The sequence below is a fragment of the Loxodonta africana genome, chromosome 9, assembly GCF_030014295.1.
Source record: "Loxodonta africana isolate mLoxAfr1 chromosome 9, mLoxAfr1.hap2, whole genome shotgun sequence".
NCBI lineage: Eukaryota > Metazoa > Chordata > Mammalia > Proboscidea > Elephantidae > Loxodonta > Loxodonta africana.
Window position 1 is genome coordinate 5,921,632 of NC_087350.1, and position 21,631 is coordinate 5,943,262.

The 21,631-nt window shown below is 44.2% G+C and overlaps 1 protein-coding gene across 1 annotated transcript; it reads left to right on the forward strand.

Annotated features, from left to right (window-relative positions):
• The first annotated feature begins 14,547 nt into the window (after window positions 1-14,547).
• Window positions 14,548-21,018, forward strand: LOC135232382 (NUT family member 2D-like). The gene is made up of 4 exons (XM_064290931.1): window positions 14,548-15,226; window positions 19,242-19,429; window positions 19,743-19,859; window positions 20,221-21,018. Exons 1-4 carry the CDS (start codon window positions 14,548-14,550, stop codon window positions 21,016-21,018), a joined length of 1,782 nt encoding a protein of 593 aa, XP_064147001.1.
• The last annotated feature ends 613 nt before the right edge of the window (window positions 21,019-21,631 follow it).

Here is a 21,631-nt window from a genome sequence, read left to right on the forward strand (position 1 = left end):
TTTAATGGAGTCCTTTGCACCAGATTTACCCAGTGCATTGCGCCATTTGATTTCTTGACTGCTGCTTCTATGCCTGTTGATTGTGGATATAAGTAAAATGAAATCCTTGACAACTTCAGTCTTTTCTCCATTTATCATTGGTTCAGTTGTAAGGATTTTTGTTTTCTCTACATTGAGGTGCAATCCATACTGAAGGCTGTGGTCTCTGATCTTCAGTAGTAAGTGCTTCAAGTCCTCTTCACTTTCAGCAAGCAAGGTTGTGTCACCTGCATAACTCAAGTTGTTGAGTCTTCTTCCAATCCTGACACCTCGTTCTTCTTCATACAGTCCAGCTTCTCGTATTATTTGTTTAACATACAGATTAAATAGGTATGGTGAAAGGATACAACCTAAAGCACACCTTTGCTGACTTTAAAACAATCAGTGTCCTCTTGTTCTCTCTGAACAACTGCCTCTTGATCTATGTAAAGGTTCCTGATGAATGCAATTAAGTGTTCTGGAATTCTTATTCTTCACAATCTTATCCATAATTTCTTATGATTCACACAGTTGAATGCATTTGCATAGTCAATAAAACACAGGTAAACATCCTTCTGGTATTCTCTGCTTCCAGCCAGGGTCCACCTGACATCAGCAGTGATATCCCTGGTTCCATGTCCTCTTCCGAAACTAGCCTGAATTTATGGCAGTTCCCTCTTGATATACTGCTGCAGCCATTTTTCAATGATTTTCAGCAAAATTTTGCTTGAATGTGATATCAATGATATTGACCGAAAATTTCCACATTCAGTTGGATCACCTTTCTTGGGAATAGGGATAAATATGGATCTCTTTCAGTCGGTTGGCCAGGAAGCTGTCTTCCATATTTCTTGGCATACACTAAGAGCACCTCCAGCACTGCATCGGTTCGTGGAATCATCTCAATTGATATGCCGTCAATTCCTGGAGCCTTGTTTTTTGCTAATGACTTCAGTGCAGCTGAGGCTTCTTCCTTTAGTGCAACCGGTTCCTGATCATATGCTACCTCTTGAAATGGCTGAACATCGACTAATACTTTTTGATTCCGTGTATTCCTTCCATCTTCTTTTGATGCTTCCAGTGTCATTTAATATTTTCCCCATAGAATTGTTCACTATTGCAACTCAAGGCTTGATTTTTTTCATCAGTCCTTTCAGCTTCAGAAATGCTGAGTGTGTTCTTCCCTTTTCGTTTTCTATCTCAAGCTGTTTGCATATCTCATTATAACACTTTACTTTGTCCTCTCAAGAGGCCCTTTGAAACCTTTTGTTCAATTCTTTTACTTCATCATTTCTTCCTTTTGCTTTAGCTGCTCAACATTCATGAGCAAACTTCAGAGTCTCCTCTGACATCCATCTTGGTCTTTTCTTTCTTTCCTGTCTTTTCAATGACCTCTTGCTTTTTTCACATATGATGTCCTTGATGTCATTCCACACCTCCTCTGGTCTTTGGTCACTAGTGTTCAGTGTGTCAAATCTATTCTTGAGAGGGTCTCGAAACTGAGGTGGGATATACTCAAGGTCATATTTTTTCTCTTGTGGACTTGCTCTGGTTTTCTTCAGTTTCAGCTTGAACTTGCGTATGCACAATTGACGGTCTGTTCCACGGTCGGCCCCTGGCCTTGCTCTGATTGATGATATTGAGCTTTTCCACCGTCACTTTCCGCAGATGTAGTCAACTTCATTCCTTTGTGTTCCATCTGGTGAGGTCTATGTGTAGAGTCTCCCTTTATGTTGGTAGAAGAAGGTATTTGCAATGAAGAAGTCATTGGTCTTGAAAAATTCTATCATTCGATGTCTAGCATTGTTTCTATCACCATGGTCATATTTTCCAACTACCGATTCTTCTTCTTTGTTTCCAGCTTTCGCATTCCAATCACCAGTAATTATTGATGCATCTTGATTGAAAGCCCCCACGTCTTTGTCACTTTTTAGTATGTGGGGTCTTGTGCAAGTTGCTGGAAGCTATGCCACCAGTACTCAGATATCAGCAGGGTCACCCATGGAGGACAGATTTCAGCTGAGCTTCCAGACTAAGACAGACTAGGAAGAAGGACCCAGCGGCTACTTCTGAAAAGCATTAGCCAGTGAAAACCTTATGAATAGCAGCACAACATTGTCTGATATAGTGCTAGAAGAAAGTCACCCCGGTTGGAAGGCACTCAAAAGACGACTGGGGAAGAGCTGCCTCCTCAAAGCAGAGTCAACCTTAATGATGTGAATGGAGTCAAGATTTTGGGACCTTCATTTGCTGATGTGGCACGGCTCAAAATTAGAAGAAACAGCTGCAAATATCCATTAATAATAGGAGCCTGGAATGTACAATGTATAAATCTAGGAAAATTGGAAATAATCAAAAATGAAATGGAACACATAAACATCAATATCCCAGGCATTAGTGAGCTGAGAAAAATGCAACAGCAGTAATATTGTAGTGGAAAAGCAGAGAATTCATCCAGAGGAGACAAGGGTTTTTTTCTGCTCTTTGCTACAATTATGTGAGAAAGTCATTTCATAATGCAGTCCTCACGAGTTGCCTCATGATTTCTGAGTGTTATCTGAACGATAAAACTGATGGGACCCAATCAATATTTCTATCCACAGCATCCACAGTGTTTGTCCAACCTCTGTGAAAAGAGAGCCTCCATGCACCTTCTGCCCCTCTGGAAATTACTCTGCCGTCAGGAAGCACTTTCTTGCTTGTGCCTTTCTTTGTATTCTCTCTGGCAGCTACAATGGACAACTATAATCACAGCTTAGATGATGCAGTCAGAGAGAGTCAAGAAAATCATCCTAATATTTTTTAAAGCTACTTGAGATTTCTAAAAGTAAAATCTTGGTGACTTTTCTAGGGATTTGAACTTCTACCATAGGGCAACCTTAAAGGATGTTCAATCCAGACTTTCCTATTATGGGAATGGTCAGGCAAGTCATTGTATGTAGGCACTCAAGAAAAGCAGGCTTGCTCCTTGATTCTTCTGCTTGTCAGTCCATCGAATTTTTTCCCATGATATACACTCAAGGATTTGGGGCCACTGGATTTGAATGAGTGAACTCAAGGCCACTGATTCAAACATTGCATTGTAGAGAAACAATCATGTCCAATTGTGCAATTTCTTTTTCTAAATTGAAACTCTTTCACCCTGGAAACATATGTGATTAAATTAGCCCATATGAAACTTACCAAGGTTGGCCATGAAAGGGCAAAGCCAAAAGTCCTTTGGACCCGGCTCCCTGACCATTCTTGTGGAAAGGTCTAAAGCAGGTACTGTTCACTGATAAAATTCATCTCCTATCTCCCAGCTCTGTACATCATCAGCCCTTGCAGCAATTTCCTTCATGCAGTCTTGCTGTGGGATTTTCATTCCTGGGTCAAGATGCTGAGACTCTCCTTTTCTGCTCTCCTAAATCTCAGTATCCATGTCTTACCACTTACAAATTAAATAAAGCAGAGAAAATCAAGCACACAAAAACTGAGAAAATCTACCACCTCTGTAAAAAAAAAAAAAAAAAAAATTTTTATGTATGATGTAAACTCTGCAACCCCCAAAGTGTTCTGAATATACAAAACAATCTTGGGAAAGAAGAACAAACTATAGGACACTAACTTCAAGATTTAAAATAGCACTACATACACGCAGTACACTAAACCTTGTGGTTCTGGCGTAAGAATAGACATAGAAACCAAAGAAATAGAATTGAGAGTCCAGAACTGAATTTGTACATCTTTGCTCAATTTGTTTCAACAATGATGCTACTACGTCCATTCAATGTGCAAAGAATGGTCTCTTTAACAAATGATGCTGGGACAATTGGATCTCCACAGAGAAAAGCATGAAGGCGGACACATACTCCACAGCATATACAAATATTTACTCTAAATGAAATGAATCGATGACCTAAATGTGAAAACTAATACCATAAAACCCTTAAAAGTAAATAACAGTTATATTTCATGTTTCCCCCCCCCCACACTTTCGTAGATATGACATAAGAAACAAATAGATAAATTTCTCTTGGTGAAATTTAAATCTTTTGTGCATCAGTGAGCACTATCAAGAAAGTGAAGACAACTACAGGTTGCGAGAGCATACTTGGAATCTCCACACTCCTTAAGGGTTTCATATTCAGAAATATAAGGAGTGCCTAGAACTAAACTTAAAAAATGGTCAAAAGGGTTATATAAGTAGGCATTATTCCAAAGAAAATACAAATGGCCAGTATGCACATGAAAAGAGGCTCAACATAATCAGTCATTAGGGAAAAGCAAATCAAAATCACAATGAGCTATCACTCCACTTCACACTGATGGCTATTGCCAGAAAAAAACAAAAACAAGCAGAAGAGCATTAGTGAGAATGGAAGAAGCTGGGAGCCATGTGCATTGCTAGTGCGCATCTGAGGTGCTGCAGCCACTGTAGTATACAGTTTGGTGGCTCCTCAAGTAATTTAACAAAGAATTACCATATGACCCTGGCATTCCACGCCTAGGCATATACACAGAAGAATTGAAAGTAAGAAAACGCATACTTGGACACTGACATTTACTGCAACATTATTCGCTGAATCAAAAAGGTGGAAACAACCCCAGTGTCCATCAGAAAATGACTGGATACACAAAACGTGACACATAGATACATGCAATATTATGCAGCCATACAGAGCAATACGATTCTGTTATTTTCAATAAGCGGATGAACCTTGAAAACACTGTTCTGAGTGAAATAACTGAAATCCCAAGAACAATTATTGCACGTTCCCACTTACATGAAAATCTACAATATGCAAAGACATACAGCAGTTTAATGGCTAGAAGGGCTGGAGGCAGAAAGCATGGGGGGTAATTTTGAAAAACAAAGGAACAAAATCAACAAAAAGAATATTCAAAACCAAATGAAAAGAAACCTACGAAATCCTAGCATGTATTATTGATCAAATATTGTATTTAAAATATGTGATATTTTGCAATATACAATATAAAAGACGGCCAACCCCATTCTAGCAACAAAAGAGTACATATAGTACCAACTACAGTCATCATGTTGGGAATAACATATGACGCAGGCTGGCCCGGCTACAAGGGAATCCATTTGTACTACAAAGAAGCAGTTACTGGATCATTCCACAAAGAAGTATCAGTACACTTTTGGGCAGTAGAATCCACCATCATGAAGGAGATTCACCTTAAGGTGCAGAAGTCCTTGGGTGGTCCTAGTGAGGTAGGAGGCATGTATGCAGTCACCTGGGGTCCACCATGGTCATTTGACATCGTGTGCTGTGTTTGAAACTGCACGTGACATGGGGGAAATAAAGGACAGGTCACCCTATCAGAAAAACAGGACTCTGAGATGAGACTCCCCATGCTAGCAGCATTTTGAGGCTTCAGAAAAGAAAGGACTCAGGTGTCTAGTCACATTTAGGCCTCCGCATGCTCTCTAGATCTACCCTCCCCACCCCCTTAAGGCACAGGGCTTCCCCATGGCCTCCCCTGTCACTTACCTGACCCAAACCCCTGCGTTGCTTCTGCCACTCCCACTGAACTGGCACCACGCCTGCCTGGGACGGAGGGGATCCCAACCAATTGATCAGACACACCACAGGAAACCATTCCATTCTATCTTTCGGATCCTGAGGCCACCTGTGACAGAAGAGACAAGGGGTGTGACTGGGAAGCCCTACTATAAGAGTGGAACTGTCATCTTCCTCCAGATTCTTCAAGGAACATAGACCCAGTTCCTCATATCCCTTACCTGTCAGCTCCCCTGAGCCAACAAAGCTAGACCAGGCCATACATACTTGCTCAGGTGTGACTGAGGCCTTCACATTCCTCCAATGCTGATGCCCCATTCTTCTTCATATATTCTGGCTTCTCACATTATTTGTTAGGCATAGAGACTGACAAAGTGAGATGAAAGGATACAATATTGCCACGCCTCTTTCCCATGGACGTATAGAAGGGCCTAAGTCCCCTAAATGCTCCACTCACAATCTCCAATACAGCACCCCAAGGATGTCTTTATGTTCTTGCTTAATACATTCTAATGACACATAGGCACATACACAGAAAGAGATACACACACACACACACTGACCAATGATGTGTTGGTAAATATTTATCAACTCACTCTCCATTGCGAGTGCTGCAAATCTGCTTTGTAAAGACTGACAACTTACCTGATAGAAGTAATCCTGCCATGGCTAATTTCAAGGTACCAGTCCGATGTCACTGACCCCCAGTGGGTAGAGATAAGCACCACCTACTATCCCAAATTAATAGGAGCCGATGCCAGCATACCTGATCCACTTTCCTATTAGTATGTACACACATTCCACCTGCACCATGAGAAGGACCTTTAACTCCCACCCATAATGTGTAAACCAAATGTCACTATATATCTCCAGAACACACAGCTCGCAACTCCTGAACACACACATATAACTAGGACCCACAACCTGAATATACAAACATACCACATCCTACTGCTCATAGTTTTACAACAAAAACCCTACGGACCATGAATACTCACAGTCATTACTACGATGATGTATATACTCCCCACATGTGCCTGAACACACACATGTACAACAAACAGTACATATATATACTCACTAAACACCGTACACACAGTCTAGCTCTCTAACACCACCAAGCACAAAATCTCACTTCACAGGCCACGCTAATACAGACACACACCAAAGCCCACATCTCTAAACACTAATAATACACAATTCCAAAATGCAGGCAGAATTTATATAAACCCTCTCAGTTTCCAAAGGTACATCCTGAATCTCCCACATCCTCCAGAACAAACACCCCTGAAAACTAGTGAAACCAAATAAACACACAACTGCATACGACCTCTAGTATTAACATATTTAAGTACACCACATGGACACTGAAAATGCACATACAAGCTATACCACCAAATTCTGCAAGAATTAGACCAGAATAGGCACAAAGAGGAATGCTGGCTGCTTTCATACAGACACAAACCGCACATACACTCACCCAAAACCCAACCGTGTGTATACAGCCCACACAGTCATGGATGCAGATAAAACTCCAAAACACCAACAATCCTTGCACTATAGCTAATATACACACACAGCCCAAGCCCCTAAACGGCCACGTGTTCACACATGCCAGACACAACACACACAGACACACACACATACACACACACACAGCCTCAATTTCTCAAAGTATACATCACCCAAAACACTACAGATTATCACATGTCTCTAGAATACAGCCTCACTTCCCCAACCTCCGAACGTGCCCAAACACACCTAGAAACACCCTAACATTCTCCAAAGAAACACAAGTAGAATACTCCAAGAATAATTCACTCACCCACTCGTGACTTATACACGCCAATATATACTCCCCACTCACAAGGAAATATCTTGCACATCCTGAATAAATACACCGGAACCCCGTTCCAGGTCCGTATCTCACGTTCCAAAGCTGCCACATTCTCAGTATCTCACACATAACCATATCAACATGCCTCTACTACATGTAAACACAATTCTCCCACACCCTGTGCAAACACACAGCCCCATATTCTCATCAGACACACTGTCCTCATTTTCCAGAATACACCATACTCTCTACTGAAAAAGAGTACACACAGCCCTGGAAAATATTCATCCAAACTGCCATGCCCCTTCATGAAACACACAAGTTCTTTACCCATACAACTGGCCTCACACCCTAAATCGAACCTAAATTATCCAGGGTACTGAAAGTATGAACAACGACCTTGTATCTTCCAACACCAATATAACCTCACAATGCCTGCCCACACATAATCCAACAATCCAAAATACTCAAACAGAAATCAATTTCAATTTTTCTAGTGTACAGAATCACACAAACCCCAGACCGAACATGGAAGAATGCATGTGGGACTCCAGAAAAGCACCCAAAGCAACACAAATGTACAACATGCCCTGACTACACACCAGCGATCTTCCCTCACTCCCCAAATATACAGAAAGAGCAGACCCTACACCCAAACTAATACACACAGGCACACTCCCTCAGATGCCCAAACGTAAAGCTGAGAAACCCATTCCAAACCTGCTATTAGGTACACAGGATGACCCAAAATTCAAGGCAGGACAGCCATGCCCTAAGTATTCCCTGGAGCCACAAATTGTAAGGAGCTCACCTCTGAGTCTGTGAGTGCACACGCCTGTATCTCATGCCCTGCACATTCCCACAAAACACACTCATACTGAACCACAAATATTCATACAGACACCGCCAATCCACACATACAAATATCACTTTCCTAAGAACCCGTTCACACATACACAACCCCCGAACTGTGAATTCACAGAAACACATGGCCAACAGAGTCCCAAATAACAGGCACAAAAGCACCCACACCACTCAATTCTCACAATCCCTGCAAAGCTCACAACTACATCTCTGTCCTATTTCAAGATATACACAACATCACGTAAGTAACTACCCGCAAAAAGCAAACACAAAACTCTCTCATCTCCTCAAGTACACACACGGACCACCGACAGCCTCTTAATATACACACGTGCCTCACATTCCAAATGCACCCACTGACACTCCCTCCACTCCTCCAGGATGGAAACACAAATACAACAACTTACAGCCTCAAATGCACACACAGTTGTGTGCTGGCAAAGGATTACACACCCGCACCGCCCTTCTGCAGAATTATACACACGTACAAAATGTCCCAGATACACATGGAGGAGTGGCACAGAATTTACTGATTTCAATCGAACATGCAGTACTCGTGACTGGAAATCTTTTATACACACATCATCAGCAGGAGGCTTTTGTAGATCTTGGCAAACCTCTTGCATCCTTAACCCACCATGCTTGCAAGTCAATCATGATTCCACGCAGGACACTGCAAATAAATGCTTGGTTTTTAGTCAGTTCAGCAAAGTCACTCACTTAGTCAGCAAGTCAGCGTCATTTGAACATGAACGTTGGTTGACATGTTTCTTATGTTAACAAGGAAAACCGAAGAGAAGGGAGGTCATAGGCTGGAACTTGGCTGAATTTTCTTTGACAGGAGATCTTTCTTTGCTTAAACAGAAAGTGCTTTTCAAATCCTAAAGAATGGTTCAAAATTAGGTATTATTCACAATGTAACAGGTAATGACTTGATATACTTGTCAGTTTAAAGAGCCATTATTGAAATTTCCCCCCTCATTTTCAGTCCACCAATTAGGAAAACAATCACTGCAGTCCTGGAGTGCAGCCTTTGCCATTTCCCGTGGTATAAATACCGCCAGCACAGGACAAGCTGGCAACCTGAGGGCACTGAATTCTACACAGTGAAAGGGGGTCTCCCAATGCAAAACCCACGCCTGCAAATAACCCAAGAGCCTACAGGAGGGTAAAGCATAGCAGCAATATTACCAAGGATGTTTGCGTGTCCCTTACCTTCCTGTGTAATAGAACTGACCTAAGAGAAAGCGGAAGAGCGGAGCGCTCCTGTGTGCAGGGTCTGAGGCCTCCCCTGGCACAGCCCAGCCCAGCCGCGAGGCCTACCCTTAGGGACCCTGCCTTCCCTGCTCCTGCCGCGCGCCTCCCTGAAGGGGACCTTCTGCAACTGACGCCTGAGGCCGTTAGAGGGCGGCAGTTCGCGCGCCCCAGAGCCCTACCCCAGGAGGTTGTGCGCATGCGTGAGCTCCGAGAGGAGGCCGGGCTTAGCTTTGCACCCTGAGGGCTCCTTACGTAAGGCAAACCTTTTGTGGTGAGTGCATTCTGACTCACAGCGACCCCATAGGACAGAACTCCATCATCCAAGGGCCGTTTTAGCTTCGGGCAGCCCTGCTGAAAATTCAAACCTCCCAGACTGCCTTGCATTAAGAAATGCTTGATTTTCACATCACCTGCCTCTGCACTTCCTACTACATTGTATTTGCGTTTTTACATGCACTATACCGTTTTTTTTTTTCTTTTTTTTATACCGTACTCTCACTGTCCCTGGCTCTACAGATCTTCTAGGAATGCATGCTAAGAGATCTCTTAAGGGAAAAGTCCTCAATATGTGTACTTCAGTTTACTTTTCTATGGTTTGGGGATTAGGAATACTTCACAGCCAGTGCTCCTTCCCTCCTATCTACATAGCCGGCACTATGGGGAAAAAAAGAAATTATTCCTTTTTTTTTTTTTTTTTATAATTATTCCTGTTAGCCCTTAAAATATCCGCACCAGAATTGCATCATTGTATTGCTTTTTTTTTTTTTTTTTTAAGAAAAAGCTTGATAATCAGATACCCTTTTTCTGGAAATTGCAAGATTTTTATGATTTCTCACTCCTTGGATGACTCTCTGCATGACCCTACAGAGTCAACACATGGAGCCTCCAAGTGCACAGGCTGAGAGAGAAATCACTGAAGCTGAATAAGACTCAGTCATCACATTTTATGATTTCCTCCAATGCTCTGACGTTGGGTGGAAGATCGTCTGTTGTCTGTGTTCTATGACCCAAGAACAGAGATGATTTTTTTCAGTGGTCAGTGCAGGTCTTAGAGTTTTTCTGCAGGGATGGTCAGAGAGCCAGTTTCAAAGGACTTTTGGCTTTGCGCTTTCACAGCCAGTAGTAGCAAATTTCCTATGGGCTAATTAATTTACTCACATATGTTTCCATGGTTGAACATTTTCAGGCAGTAGAAACACACATTGCAGAATGTGGACATTAATGTTCCTCCACAATGCAATGTTTCAATCATTGGCTCTGGGCTCACTCATTCAAATCCAATGGTCCTAAATCCAAATAAGTATGTACAATGGGAAAAAAATGATGGACTAACTGGCAAGCGGAAGTATCAAAGAGCAAGTCTGCTGTTCTTGAAGGACTAGATGCACTGATTTGCCCCACCATCAGCCTAGATGGAAAAGCAGTTAAGGTGGCTCCACGGTAGAAGCTCAAGTCCTAAGAAAAGTCGCCAAGATTTTACTTTCCTCGATCCCCATGACTAGCTTTTCAAAATACCAGGGCAGTTTTATTGAATCTAACTTCATCATCGAAGCTAAGACATGAGTAGTGCTGTTCATTGTAGGTGCCAGAGAAAATACAAAGATAGATGCACGCAACAAGCTACGACCTGGTTGCAGAGAATTAAGGTGTGGGCAATTTCCAAAGAGGCAGAAGCTGCTTGGAGGTGCTCTTTTCACAGTGGTTGGGCAAACAATGTCGATGGTGAAGATACAAATATTCTTCGGGTCTTATCAGGTTTATATTTCAAGTAAAACTCAGACAAAACGAGGCAATTCATGAGGTCCACATTCTGAAATGACTTTGTCACATAATTGTAGCAAAGAGGGGAGAAGAACCCTTGCCTCTTCTGAGCCTCCAATTCTCTGCTTCTCCACTACAATACGACTGCTATTGCCTTTGTCTACATTACCCGCTTGAGTCAAAATATCTTCCCCAGGGACAAGAATCTAAGTTAGTGCCAGCAGAGAAGTTTTCTGAGTGAAGGCTATCAGTGTGGAACACTCCTCCTTCATGCTCTCTCCTTTCCTTACACCCTCCCATCTGAAGGCCACTACTGCTGTGAGAGTAGGATTAAAGTTGGTTTCACATTCCTTTTCTCATTGCAACTACTAGGGGTCAGCACCCTTCATCACCCATGACTAATTTTGCTTCAAGTGTTTCTTCCTGAAATGACAACAAAATGAGTGCTCTTCAACTCATTTTCATACACTGAAAATTATGTTCATGATTAAAAAAAATTCAAACATATTTTATTGAATGAACAGTCTACCATGGCTCCCACAAAGATATGAGCACATAGCTTGATGAGCCTGGATTCCAAAGTACAAGGGTGTGTGTAGGGCTTCATGGCTCAGAATGGCCAGGGAGGGGTTAGATGGGAGCAAGTGTGTGTGTGATTTGACTTTGGTGAGTAGAATCCTGTTTTGGCCTCAAGATACCCACCCATTTTAGGGCCATGGGGCTCTATCTAACACCTGAAAAACCCAGGGCTCTTGGCAAAAAAGAAAACAAAAAAACACTCATTGCCATTGAGTTGATTCCTAAGCTCATTTAGTTTCAGAGAAATAGATTTTCTTCTCCCTCGTCCTTATATCTGCTCCCATGCCCACTAAGCCCAAGAGCTCCAGGGCATTTGATGACCATTCAATATCCCAGATGATCAAAATGGCCTGTAAGATTCTGAATAATTGGAATGCTGGTTTGGTTTGGGCGATGTGTTTCTATGTTTATAAAACCAAGATTCCAACTCTGACCTTCTGACTGCAAATTCAGTTTTGTTCTTATAGGGTGAGTAAGTCATAATATCTAAGGTTTTTTTTTTTTTTTTTTAACCTCTGTAGGTTTGCCAGATAAAATACAGGCCACATGTCCACATCAAATTTTTGAGAAACAACGACTAATGTTTTTGTGGAGTCCTGCTGGTGCAGTGTTCTTGGAAGCATGTCCCCATATTACACAGGTATTCCTTGGAGTCCTGTATTTTACTTGCTAAATCCAGCAAGCCTATTTCGCGGTAATTTGAAGCTTACGAAAATGTTAAAGTTCTCACTGTACAATCTAGGGTGTATGTAAGAATACAAATAGGATCATTGATCCAGAAAGGAAAAAAAAACTATAAACATACAAGCTTGCATTAATTTTAACGAAAAATATATATACGGAACGGGGTATATCTCTACAGGAACACACCTTAATTGTATAATGAAAAAAAGGAAACTGGAAGCACTTCTGATAAATGAGCATAGCTTCTGTTAGTTACCCTCAGTCACATACAATATTTTTGGAAACAGGAAAAAGAAATAGAAAATATCATCGATTTCCACTCAGATGGAGAATTTGGTTGCCAAGAAAAGGTGTGGGGTTGGGGAAGGCCTTGCCACTGTACAATCTGTCGGGAACTGTTTGACTTTTCAGAGGGATCTTTCTCTAATTACTTAATTACAGTCATTGTTAGGAATATGATCCTTGAATATGAATGTACAATATATTAACCTGAGAAACAATAGGAATCTACTTCTGGTCATCGAATTAGAGGCTATTGGCCTTCCTTTAATACAGTGGGACTTTCCAGGAAAAAGGATCATGGGTAAGGCTGGCCATGCTGTAGCCCCCAGAGTTTTCAGTAAGGAATGGGAGTTCAGGGACACAAGGACTGCTTTCTAAACAATAATGGATATGATACTGTATGCACACACACCAAACACAATGGAACTTCTCAGAAAACCATAATTTCGAGCACTCAGATTCCTTGTCTCTACAAGGACCCCACCTTCCATTAGACAAAGTGTCCTGAATTTTGCTCATGAAGTACTGGTGACCTTGTAATAATTCAAGAACCTACCACCTAGAGTTGGGGAACAGGGTGGGTATAGGGGCACAAAACTAGATATGTTGATAAGAATTGAAGTCTAGAGTAGAGCCTTTGTGCTCTGGATCTAAGAAAGAACCGACAAATGGCCAGAAGAGGTTCACATGATTTGTGTTGTCAACTGTAATTTGAAGGAAACATGTAGATTTTGCCTACCTGTCAGATCCCTTTCATGGAATGTCTCCTCATCCCAACCTGCCCTCCACCCCTCCCCCACTGTAGAATGTCTGGAGTCCTACATTCTACACCTGTTTAGATTCAAACTTTTCCCTCCTTTTCTTGGATCCATGAGCATCTGTTGGAGTCAGATCACGCTCTGAGTCCAGGACGTGGCGATTTCACATGCTGAAGGCTGCCAGACAGCTGTGGTCAGTGCCCAAGCCTGTGGAGATGTCTTCAGGAGGGGGTAGGCCAGGAGCGGAGGGGGTGTGTTATCAGATTCCTGCCACCCGTCCAACCCTTGGGAATTCAAGTTTGACACTTCCCCTGGGGACAAGCTCTCTGAGCAGGAATAAGGAGTGGACTCTTAACACCACCCGGAATATCCCACCTAGGAAGGCTTGAAGAGGCAGATTAGAAAAATGAGACAGGGTGTTGGGGAAAGAAGGAAAGAGGTTTTGTAGCGGACATCATGAAAAGAAACACTCAGGAGGAGATGGGGAAAACATTCACTTAAAGACTCACTCCTTCAAGAAAATCTAGAGGACACTTTCTACTTCAGAAAGTCCCTTCCCTGCTAGTGAGCCTGCTGGGGGCATTTCGGACAGAGTGGATGTCAACCTTTTTCCATGGGTTGGAAAAAGCTTATGAGTGTGAGAGCCTGTCTGCCTGGGATTCCTGATACAGGTTCTGTGAGTCAGTGATAGCTTGGGCCTCTTACTTCTTGGTAGACAGGGGCCTGGGAGTCTGGTTGAACTCCTCATAAGTTCTCTAGCAGTAAACCGGAAGGAAGGAACATCTAATTTAATCTCAGGATTTTTTGCAGACTTCACCAGTTCCCCCTTCCATACTGCTGCCCATCAGTTGAGATTCATTGTGCTGATTCCCAGTGACCAGGCAGGGAATTTGGATGACCCAACACTTGGTTGCCTTTCCTCCACCTCCATTTACTCTTTTCCTTTGTCTCAACAGCAACTCCAGTGCTGGGACCAGAGATGACCATGAATCCTGGTGCCTCCATGTCTCCTTTCACTGTACTGCCCTTTCCCCCACACACTCCTGGACCTCCACAGCAAACACCCTGGATGCAGCACCCACGGCCCCTCATGACTTCATCATGCCTTCCAGGCACCCCTCTTGGGCTCTCTGCTTTTCCCAGGACACTTCTTGTGCCAAGCACTGGGGATTCTGGCCCCAGTGGGGCCAGGCCTGCAAAGGTCATTGTTCAAGTGAGGACAGAAGGGAGTTCAGCAGAGCTCCCTGGAATTCAGACCTTTGTCTTGGGGCAGACCCCACTTAATTGGAGTGCCTCAGGGCCTCCCAGTGGGGTAGTTGAGCATGCCCCACCCCCTTTTGGGGAAGCCTCTGCTGTGATCCCTGCCACTTCTGTTGTGGCTACTCAGGCTTGTAGGGGAGTTTGGTCCCCAGCTCTTTCTCTTCAAGTTCCACCACCAACTGCCCAGCTGGCCTCCATTTTCCCCCAAGTGAAGGCTTGCTCAGGCCAACATGCTTCTTCTGGGGAGCAAAGCCTGGCCGTCACACAATCCAGGCCTTCGCTGGATGACTCCTCCTGTAATCCCCAGAGTGTTTACCAGAACTACCGACGTTGGCAATGTTTCAAGTCTCTGGCCCGGAGGCACCATCCCCAAAGCCCTGATACAGAAGCTCTTTCCTGCTTTCTCATGTGAGTACGCTAATCAGTGGGGACAGCTGAGATTATCCTGCAGCTTTCAAACAAAGAGATCTTGGGGAGACACAATGGAGGTTAGGCTCTTTAGGAACACTTGAGAGAAGGTCATGAGGGTGATGGGATATGTTATGAGAAGGTATATTCCCGATAATATTATACACACCTCCCTGTGTACTACATATTCAGGTATCTTGTCTCAATTGACGCTGACCACCTTGTACGTGAAGTCAATCTTTATATTGGAATCGTTACCTTAACAATTATTTTGAAGAGACTAAACACCATGGTAGAAACCCTAGTAGCATAGTCGTTAAGCTCTATGGCTGCTAACCAAAACGTCAGCAGTTCGAATCCACCACCCCTCCTTTGAAAAGCTATGGGGCAGTTCTACTCTGTCCTATAGTGTCACTATGAGTTGGGATCAACCCAATGCCAAAGGGTTTGGTTTTGGTTTTTTTAAACGCTGTGGTAAAGTGAGGAGCCATGATGTGAATTTTGGTCTCAGATCACAAACTACGTTCTTCCACTGGTCCTTCCCTTCCAACGAAGGAGCTCAGCATATTTTGCCCATTGCCTCAGGAGACGTGAAATGGGCAAGGCCTAGGACAACCACTTCAAGTTTACTCCCACCCTCATTCCTCTGGAGAATATCAGTTACAACAGGGAGGTGGTAGAGTATGCATAGTGGTGAAACGCTTGGGCTCTGTCCTCCTTAGATTTGTAATCCTGAGCAAGGCATTGTACACCTTCACCCTAGAGTATCTCATCAAATAAGGAGACAATTTCAGTTCATTAAGAGGAGAGCTAAGAAGACGATATGACCTAATATATGAAGTGTAGTACATAAAAAGTACCCGCAAGAGCAAAACTGTCCTAGCTACAGTGTGTGTGAGTGGAAATTGGCAATGAAGTGCAGGGTCATGGGCTTCTGTGAATGAAAGGCAGACTGATTAGTCATGTGGGAAGCTTTATCTTTTCAGAGCAGAGCCTACATCTCTCACAACCCTGAGCTTCCCAACAGGTCAATCAATATGGAACTCTGATCACATTCACAGGATGTTTTTCCACATACATGTTGCTCTCATTGGCTGAAAGACTGAAGGCATCTTCTTCTTTTCCGCACTCCCCAGCACTCACCCAAGAATAAAGACACCGTCCACTAAACCCAAATTTCCAGCAGTCTTAGGGATTCCCTGGATTCCGAAACAGCTAATGGTATCCTGGAGGCAAAAGCACTTGAACTCTAAAACACTGGAAGAGGGACTGTCACGGACAAATAGCAAGATAGATGTGATGATGGGCAGGGGATGTGTGTAGGGGTGGGGTCAAGATGGGGATGGAATATGTATTTGTCGCAAGTTACTGACATGCATGGGTATTTAGCCCAGTCCTGCGATCCCTGGCTAGACTGAAGCCCACCATGACCGTGGAGGAGGGACTCTGGCGGTCTGTACAGGAATGGCAGCGCAAAAGCAATTTTGACCGAATGATCTTCTATGAGATGGCAGAAAAGTGAGTCCATGGCATCCTGGCCCTGTTGGGACTGAATGATGAGGTGTGAATGAAGAGGGAGGGTTGGTACAAATCACAGGGTCCGTGTGAGGAGGAGATGTACACTTGGACAGGGCTCCTGGTTCCCTGATGATCCCACTCTACCCTCAGACAACTTCTACCACCACATTCACTGCTTGGAGTTTTCTGTTCTACATCCTTTAAGAAACTCACCCCTTCTACATGTTGGATTTGTGGATGGCCTGAAACTGGAGTGTTAACACAGACTGGGGATAAACACTGTGGATACCCATGGAGATACAGTCCAAGCTGTGGACACTCTGCAGTGAGGGGATATGCTGTACCAGACAAGTTCCCGCTTGCCTCAATGTCCGTATAGATAACACGGAATTTGGGGCCACTCTTCCTTATGACAACTGGTACAAAAGTATTCTACAACCATCCAAGAATGGCCCAGGCTGGAAAGGTGTGGTCAGGGGAAGGCAGCATCTCAGTCACCCTGTTGGACGTGTTTCTCTCCCTCATTGCCTTTCCTCCCTCGGTTTAAAAAAAAATCATCAAAGGAGCCTGAGGCTTTTGGGAAACCTCACATTCCACCTTTTTCCAAATCTCTCTTGGACCTCTTGCCCACCTGGTTTATATCTCAAGGCCTCAGAGCTTGAGACTAGGACCTGGACTCTAGGAACTAGTCCTTGGTGGTATCTGCAATCAACTTCATCCCATTCCAGGTTCAGGCTCTCACCTCTACCATGTGCGTTTTAGGCAAGGGGAGGAGAGGCTTGGAGAACGGTGCGCATGAGTTGGTCCTGCTGTGTGTCATGTAGGTCTGACTCAATTCAACCAACCAGTATCAGTGTTGTGGTGTGCCATCAGGTGCTAAGGGTATGGAAAGGTAGTGAGCACTATGGCTTTGTCAGGAGGAGCTTCCAAGAAGGCATGGCTCATTTCCTTCGCAACCTTCCTATGTTATGATAAGTTGTGCTGAAGGTGAAGGGATGATGTGGTGAACATGTAAGGGACCCAAACCTTGTTTGTGCCTCCTGGGAAATGGGCTTACTGGGTATCTGGACAGGTCATTGAAGGCACATCTTTCTCCACTGCCCCATAATTGGCTGTTACCTGGTCCTGGGGCTCCTGGTGCATCTTGCCTTCTCCTCAGCACAGCCTGTGCCTCCCTCACCCTTGTCAGGTTCATGGAGTTTGAGGTAGAGGAGGAGTTACAGATTCAGATGTTGCAGCAGAGGAATGCGTCTGTCTGCCTGCCTCCTCCGGCTCCACGCAATGTTGATCTTCACTGGCCTTCATCCACTGTGGCTGCCCAGCATCCAGGTATGGCTAAGCAAGGTCAACAGGAGCTACGGCCTGGGGTCAAAGGAGGTATGTAGGGACTGGTTATGTTGGGAGAAGGCATTGTGTTCACATGTGGTACTTTTCTTTCAAGAGGGGGCAATGGCTATTTCTATCAGCAGAGACTGACAGATGCCTGGGGTCTCCGCTATTCTTCACTACACCCTAGTAGTGAGGTGGTTACGTTTTATAACTACAGTCTCACATGGATTATCAAAAGTGGTCTCCAATATCTAATCAGCTTTAAATGTGGGTCTCAATGAGACTTCTTGTAAAAGAAGTAGTTTCAAGTTTCCCCACAAGCTGACTGTCTTAGAATGTCTTAGACTGTCTTAGACTGTCTGCCTCTTACATCTTCTCCTCTCACAGTGTTTGTGGCTTCAGGTGTGCCTGCCCTACCAGGAAGCATGACAGTGTCTCCAGAATTCTGCCTATACAACATGGGGTTGGGTGGTGACTTAGTTATCTAGTGTTGCTATAACAGAAATACCACAGTGGATGGACTTGCCAAACAGAAATTTATTCTCTCACAGTCTAGGAGGCTAGAAGTCTGAATTCAGGGTACCAGATCTTGGGGAATGCTTTTACTCTGTGTTGGTTCTGGGGGAAGGTCCTTGTCATCAATATTCCCCGCATCTAGGAGCTCCTCAGCACAGGGACCTCGAGTCCAGAGGACTGGATTCACTCTGGGCACTTCTTTCCTGGTGGCATGAAGTTCCTCTCCTCTCTGCTTGTTTCTCTCTTTTCTATTTCAAAAGAGATTGACTCAAGATACAATCGAATCCTGTAGACTGAGGCCTGCCTCATTAACACAACTGCCTATAATCCTCCTTCATTAACATCATAGATGTTAGGATTTACAACACATCGGATAATCACATCAGGTCCCCAAATGGTGGACAACCACAAAATACTGGGCGTCATGGCCTAGCCAAGTTGACACACATTTTGGGGACACAATCCAATCTGTAACAGGTGTAAGAGCCAGAAATTGCTGCCGCATAAACATCCTCTTTCCAACCCCACCTATAGTGTTCATTCCAAAGAAGGGAGTTTCCATGGCACAGCCCCCTAAGCAACATCGACACAGAACCGAGCACCCTTGGGAGCCCAAGCGGTCCCATGAAATCCCTCCCGAAGCTGTCAAGGAGCATGTTGAGATCATGGAAGATCTCCTTGGAACTGCCCATTCAGCCACTGTGGAGCCAGATGGAAAATATGAAGAAGAAGAAAATGAGCAACAACAGGAAGAGGATGAGCTCTACCCAGACCCGGGACTCCTGAGCTACATTGACAAGCTGTGTGCACAGGAAGGATTTATCACCAAGGTGGGCCGGGACCTGAGGTTTGGTGTCTGTGGGCTCTGTACTTTTGGCGTTCCAGCCACCAAACATCTGGAGTTTTACCCCAGACATTGTAATTAAGCTCAGTTCCTTCCTCCATGATCAATGTGTGCGTCCCCTTCTTGTGTGCATATGTGTGTGTATGAGTGTCTGAGTATGTGTGGGTTGGGGTGGTGACATTTTAATACAATACTGGATGCAAAATCGAGGGGGAGATTATTCCTTGTCTTCTAGAACCTCTAAATCAGTGTTTACTCCTTGTCAAAGATGTTCACAAGCCTCCTCATTCCGTTAACAGGTGGAAGCAGTTATTCACCCTCAGTTCCTGGAAATGTTACTATCACCAGAATCACAGGTAGATCCCCTGTCCTTAAGGCATGAGCTGGAGGAAGAGGAAGGACTCACTCTCACTCAGGTAAACCAGAGGAGGAAGGGAGAATCATAACATGAAACCCACAGAATTTCATCTAACCTGACACTGCCTTGGCTGTCATGGCTTCTGGGGAAGGCCAGCTCCAGGTGCGGGAGCAAGTGCAGAATGAGGAGGTAAGAGATAATCGAATGGCAGAGAAGAGGAGTGGAATGGTAAGGCATTGCATTTGGGAAAACCACAGAAGAGGACGGAGAGGCAGAGCTGCAGTACTAGTTATTGAAGGACACTTGAGTGACTGACTTCCCTAAATCTTGTCCCAATACTATGGTCTCCACCACCCACTCAGCCACGTGTTCTCACAATCTGTACAGAATCAGTAATTATCCATTTTCCTTCCTTGCAGCTGATAGAGAAGCGACTGCTGGAATTGAAAGGAAACGTGGGTGTGGAGGCATCCCCAACTTATGGTGTGCCAACTAAGGAGTCACCTTGTACAGAGTCTGGGACCAGTCAAGGTGCAGGGAGCACAGATAACCACAACAGCCAACTACAGACGAGCAAGAAAATGAGCACAAGAAAGTTGGATGCAGATGACCCGCCAAAAGATGGCAGCGGACACAGTCATCTGTCTACGTCAAAAGAACTTCCTCTTTTTACACGGAGGCCCATGTCACAGGAACTTAAGTCTGCACAATCAACTTCTCTTCAACGGCGTCCTAGTCGCACCTACCCTAGATTGGGAAACAGAGGAAACTTAATGTCCTTACAAGCCTCTCCTATTAGTGAAACACCTGGGAAAGGAGAAGGGTCCAGTGAAGAAGAAAAGGAAGAGGAGGAACTCCCCAGTCTTGACTTCCTCTTGGCATCTCAAGAAAGCCTACTGCCCTGGAGTCTTTCCAAGAGTCCTCTGCCTGCCTTCAGCATTCTGCACCATGAAATTTGGGGTACCTGGGGAGCATCCCAGCTCCGATCTCCAGAGACAGTGAGTCTTAGCCAACCTGGACATACAGCTTCCAAGTGTAAGATTCCAGCTCAAGTCAGAACTCCACTTGCTGCAAAGCGGCCCTACTCAGGGGCTGACCTTGGAGTCTCTGGGAGGCAACCCTTGACTGTGGGAGAGGTCCAACCCTCACTGCCTCTAAAAAGAAAGTGTGACCCTTCCACACATGGAAAAAGGAAGAAGCATCTTCTTAGCCAGTAGTGAGCTCTCCTCTTCTATATGTCAGACCCTCAAGTTGGGGTCCCCTAAATAGATTAGAGTTGTCAACTCCTCCCCCATACTTATTAGGCTAATGCTCGTCCCCTAACCTAGTGGTACTTCTTGGCTGTTATACAGATACGATGAGGGCAGAGGGGAGGCCAAAGCCTGGGCAGGGTGCACATGTATTTCCATGGTGGGAGATGAGACACAGTAGCTTTACTTTTACTTTGAAGAATAAAAAAAAAAAAATTGATTAAAGATAGTTTTGTTGGCAGAAACTCTCATTGACTCTTTCTTCCGTTCCTCCTCTACTGCTGGATGGACTGTGGTGCTGTGAAAAGAAAAAGATACAGGTGTCCCCCGTTTTCCACATCCATATGTGACTGACTTAGCTCTTTCCTCCAGCTTTACCTGATGTCCTCAGAATGCTCCTGGGGACAGTCTGGCTCCGGCCTCTCACAGCTCATTGATAAATCGCCAGTGATCACTGTCATCACCCATTTTTCACAAGCTGTGGCTTGGTTTGGGAGCTTTCTGTGGGTATCCTAACAATATCTCTGTCTCTTAATCATCTATTAATGGAATTTGCATTTCAACCTTTCAGCCTTCTTGG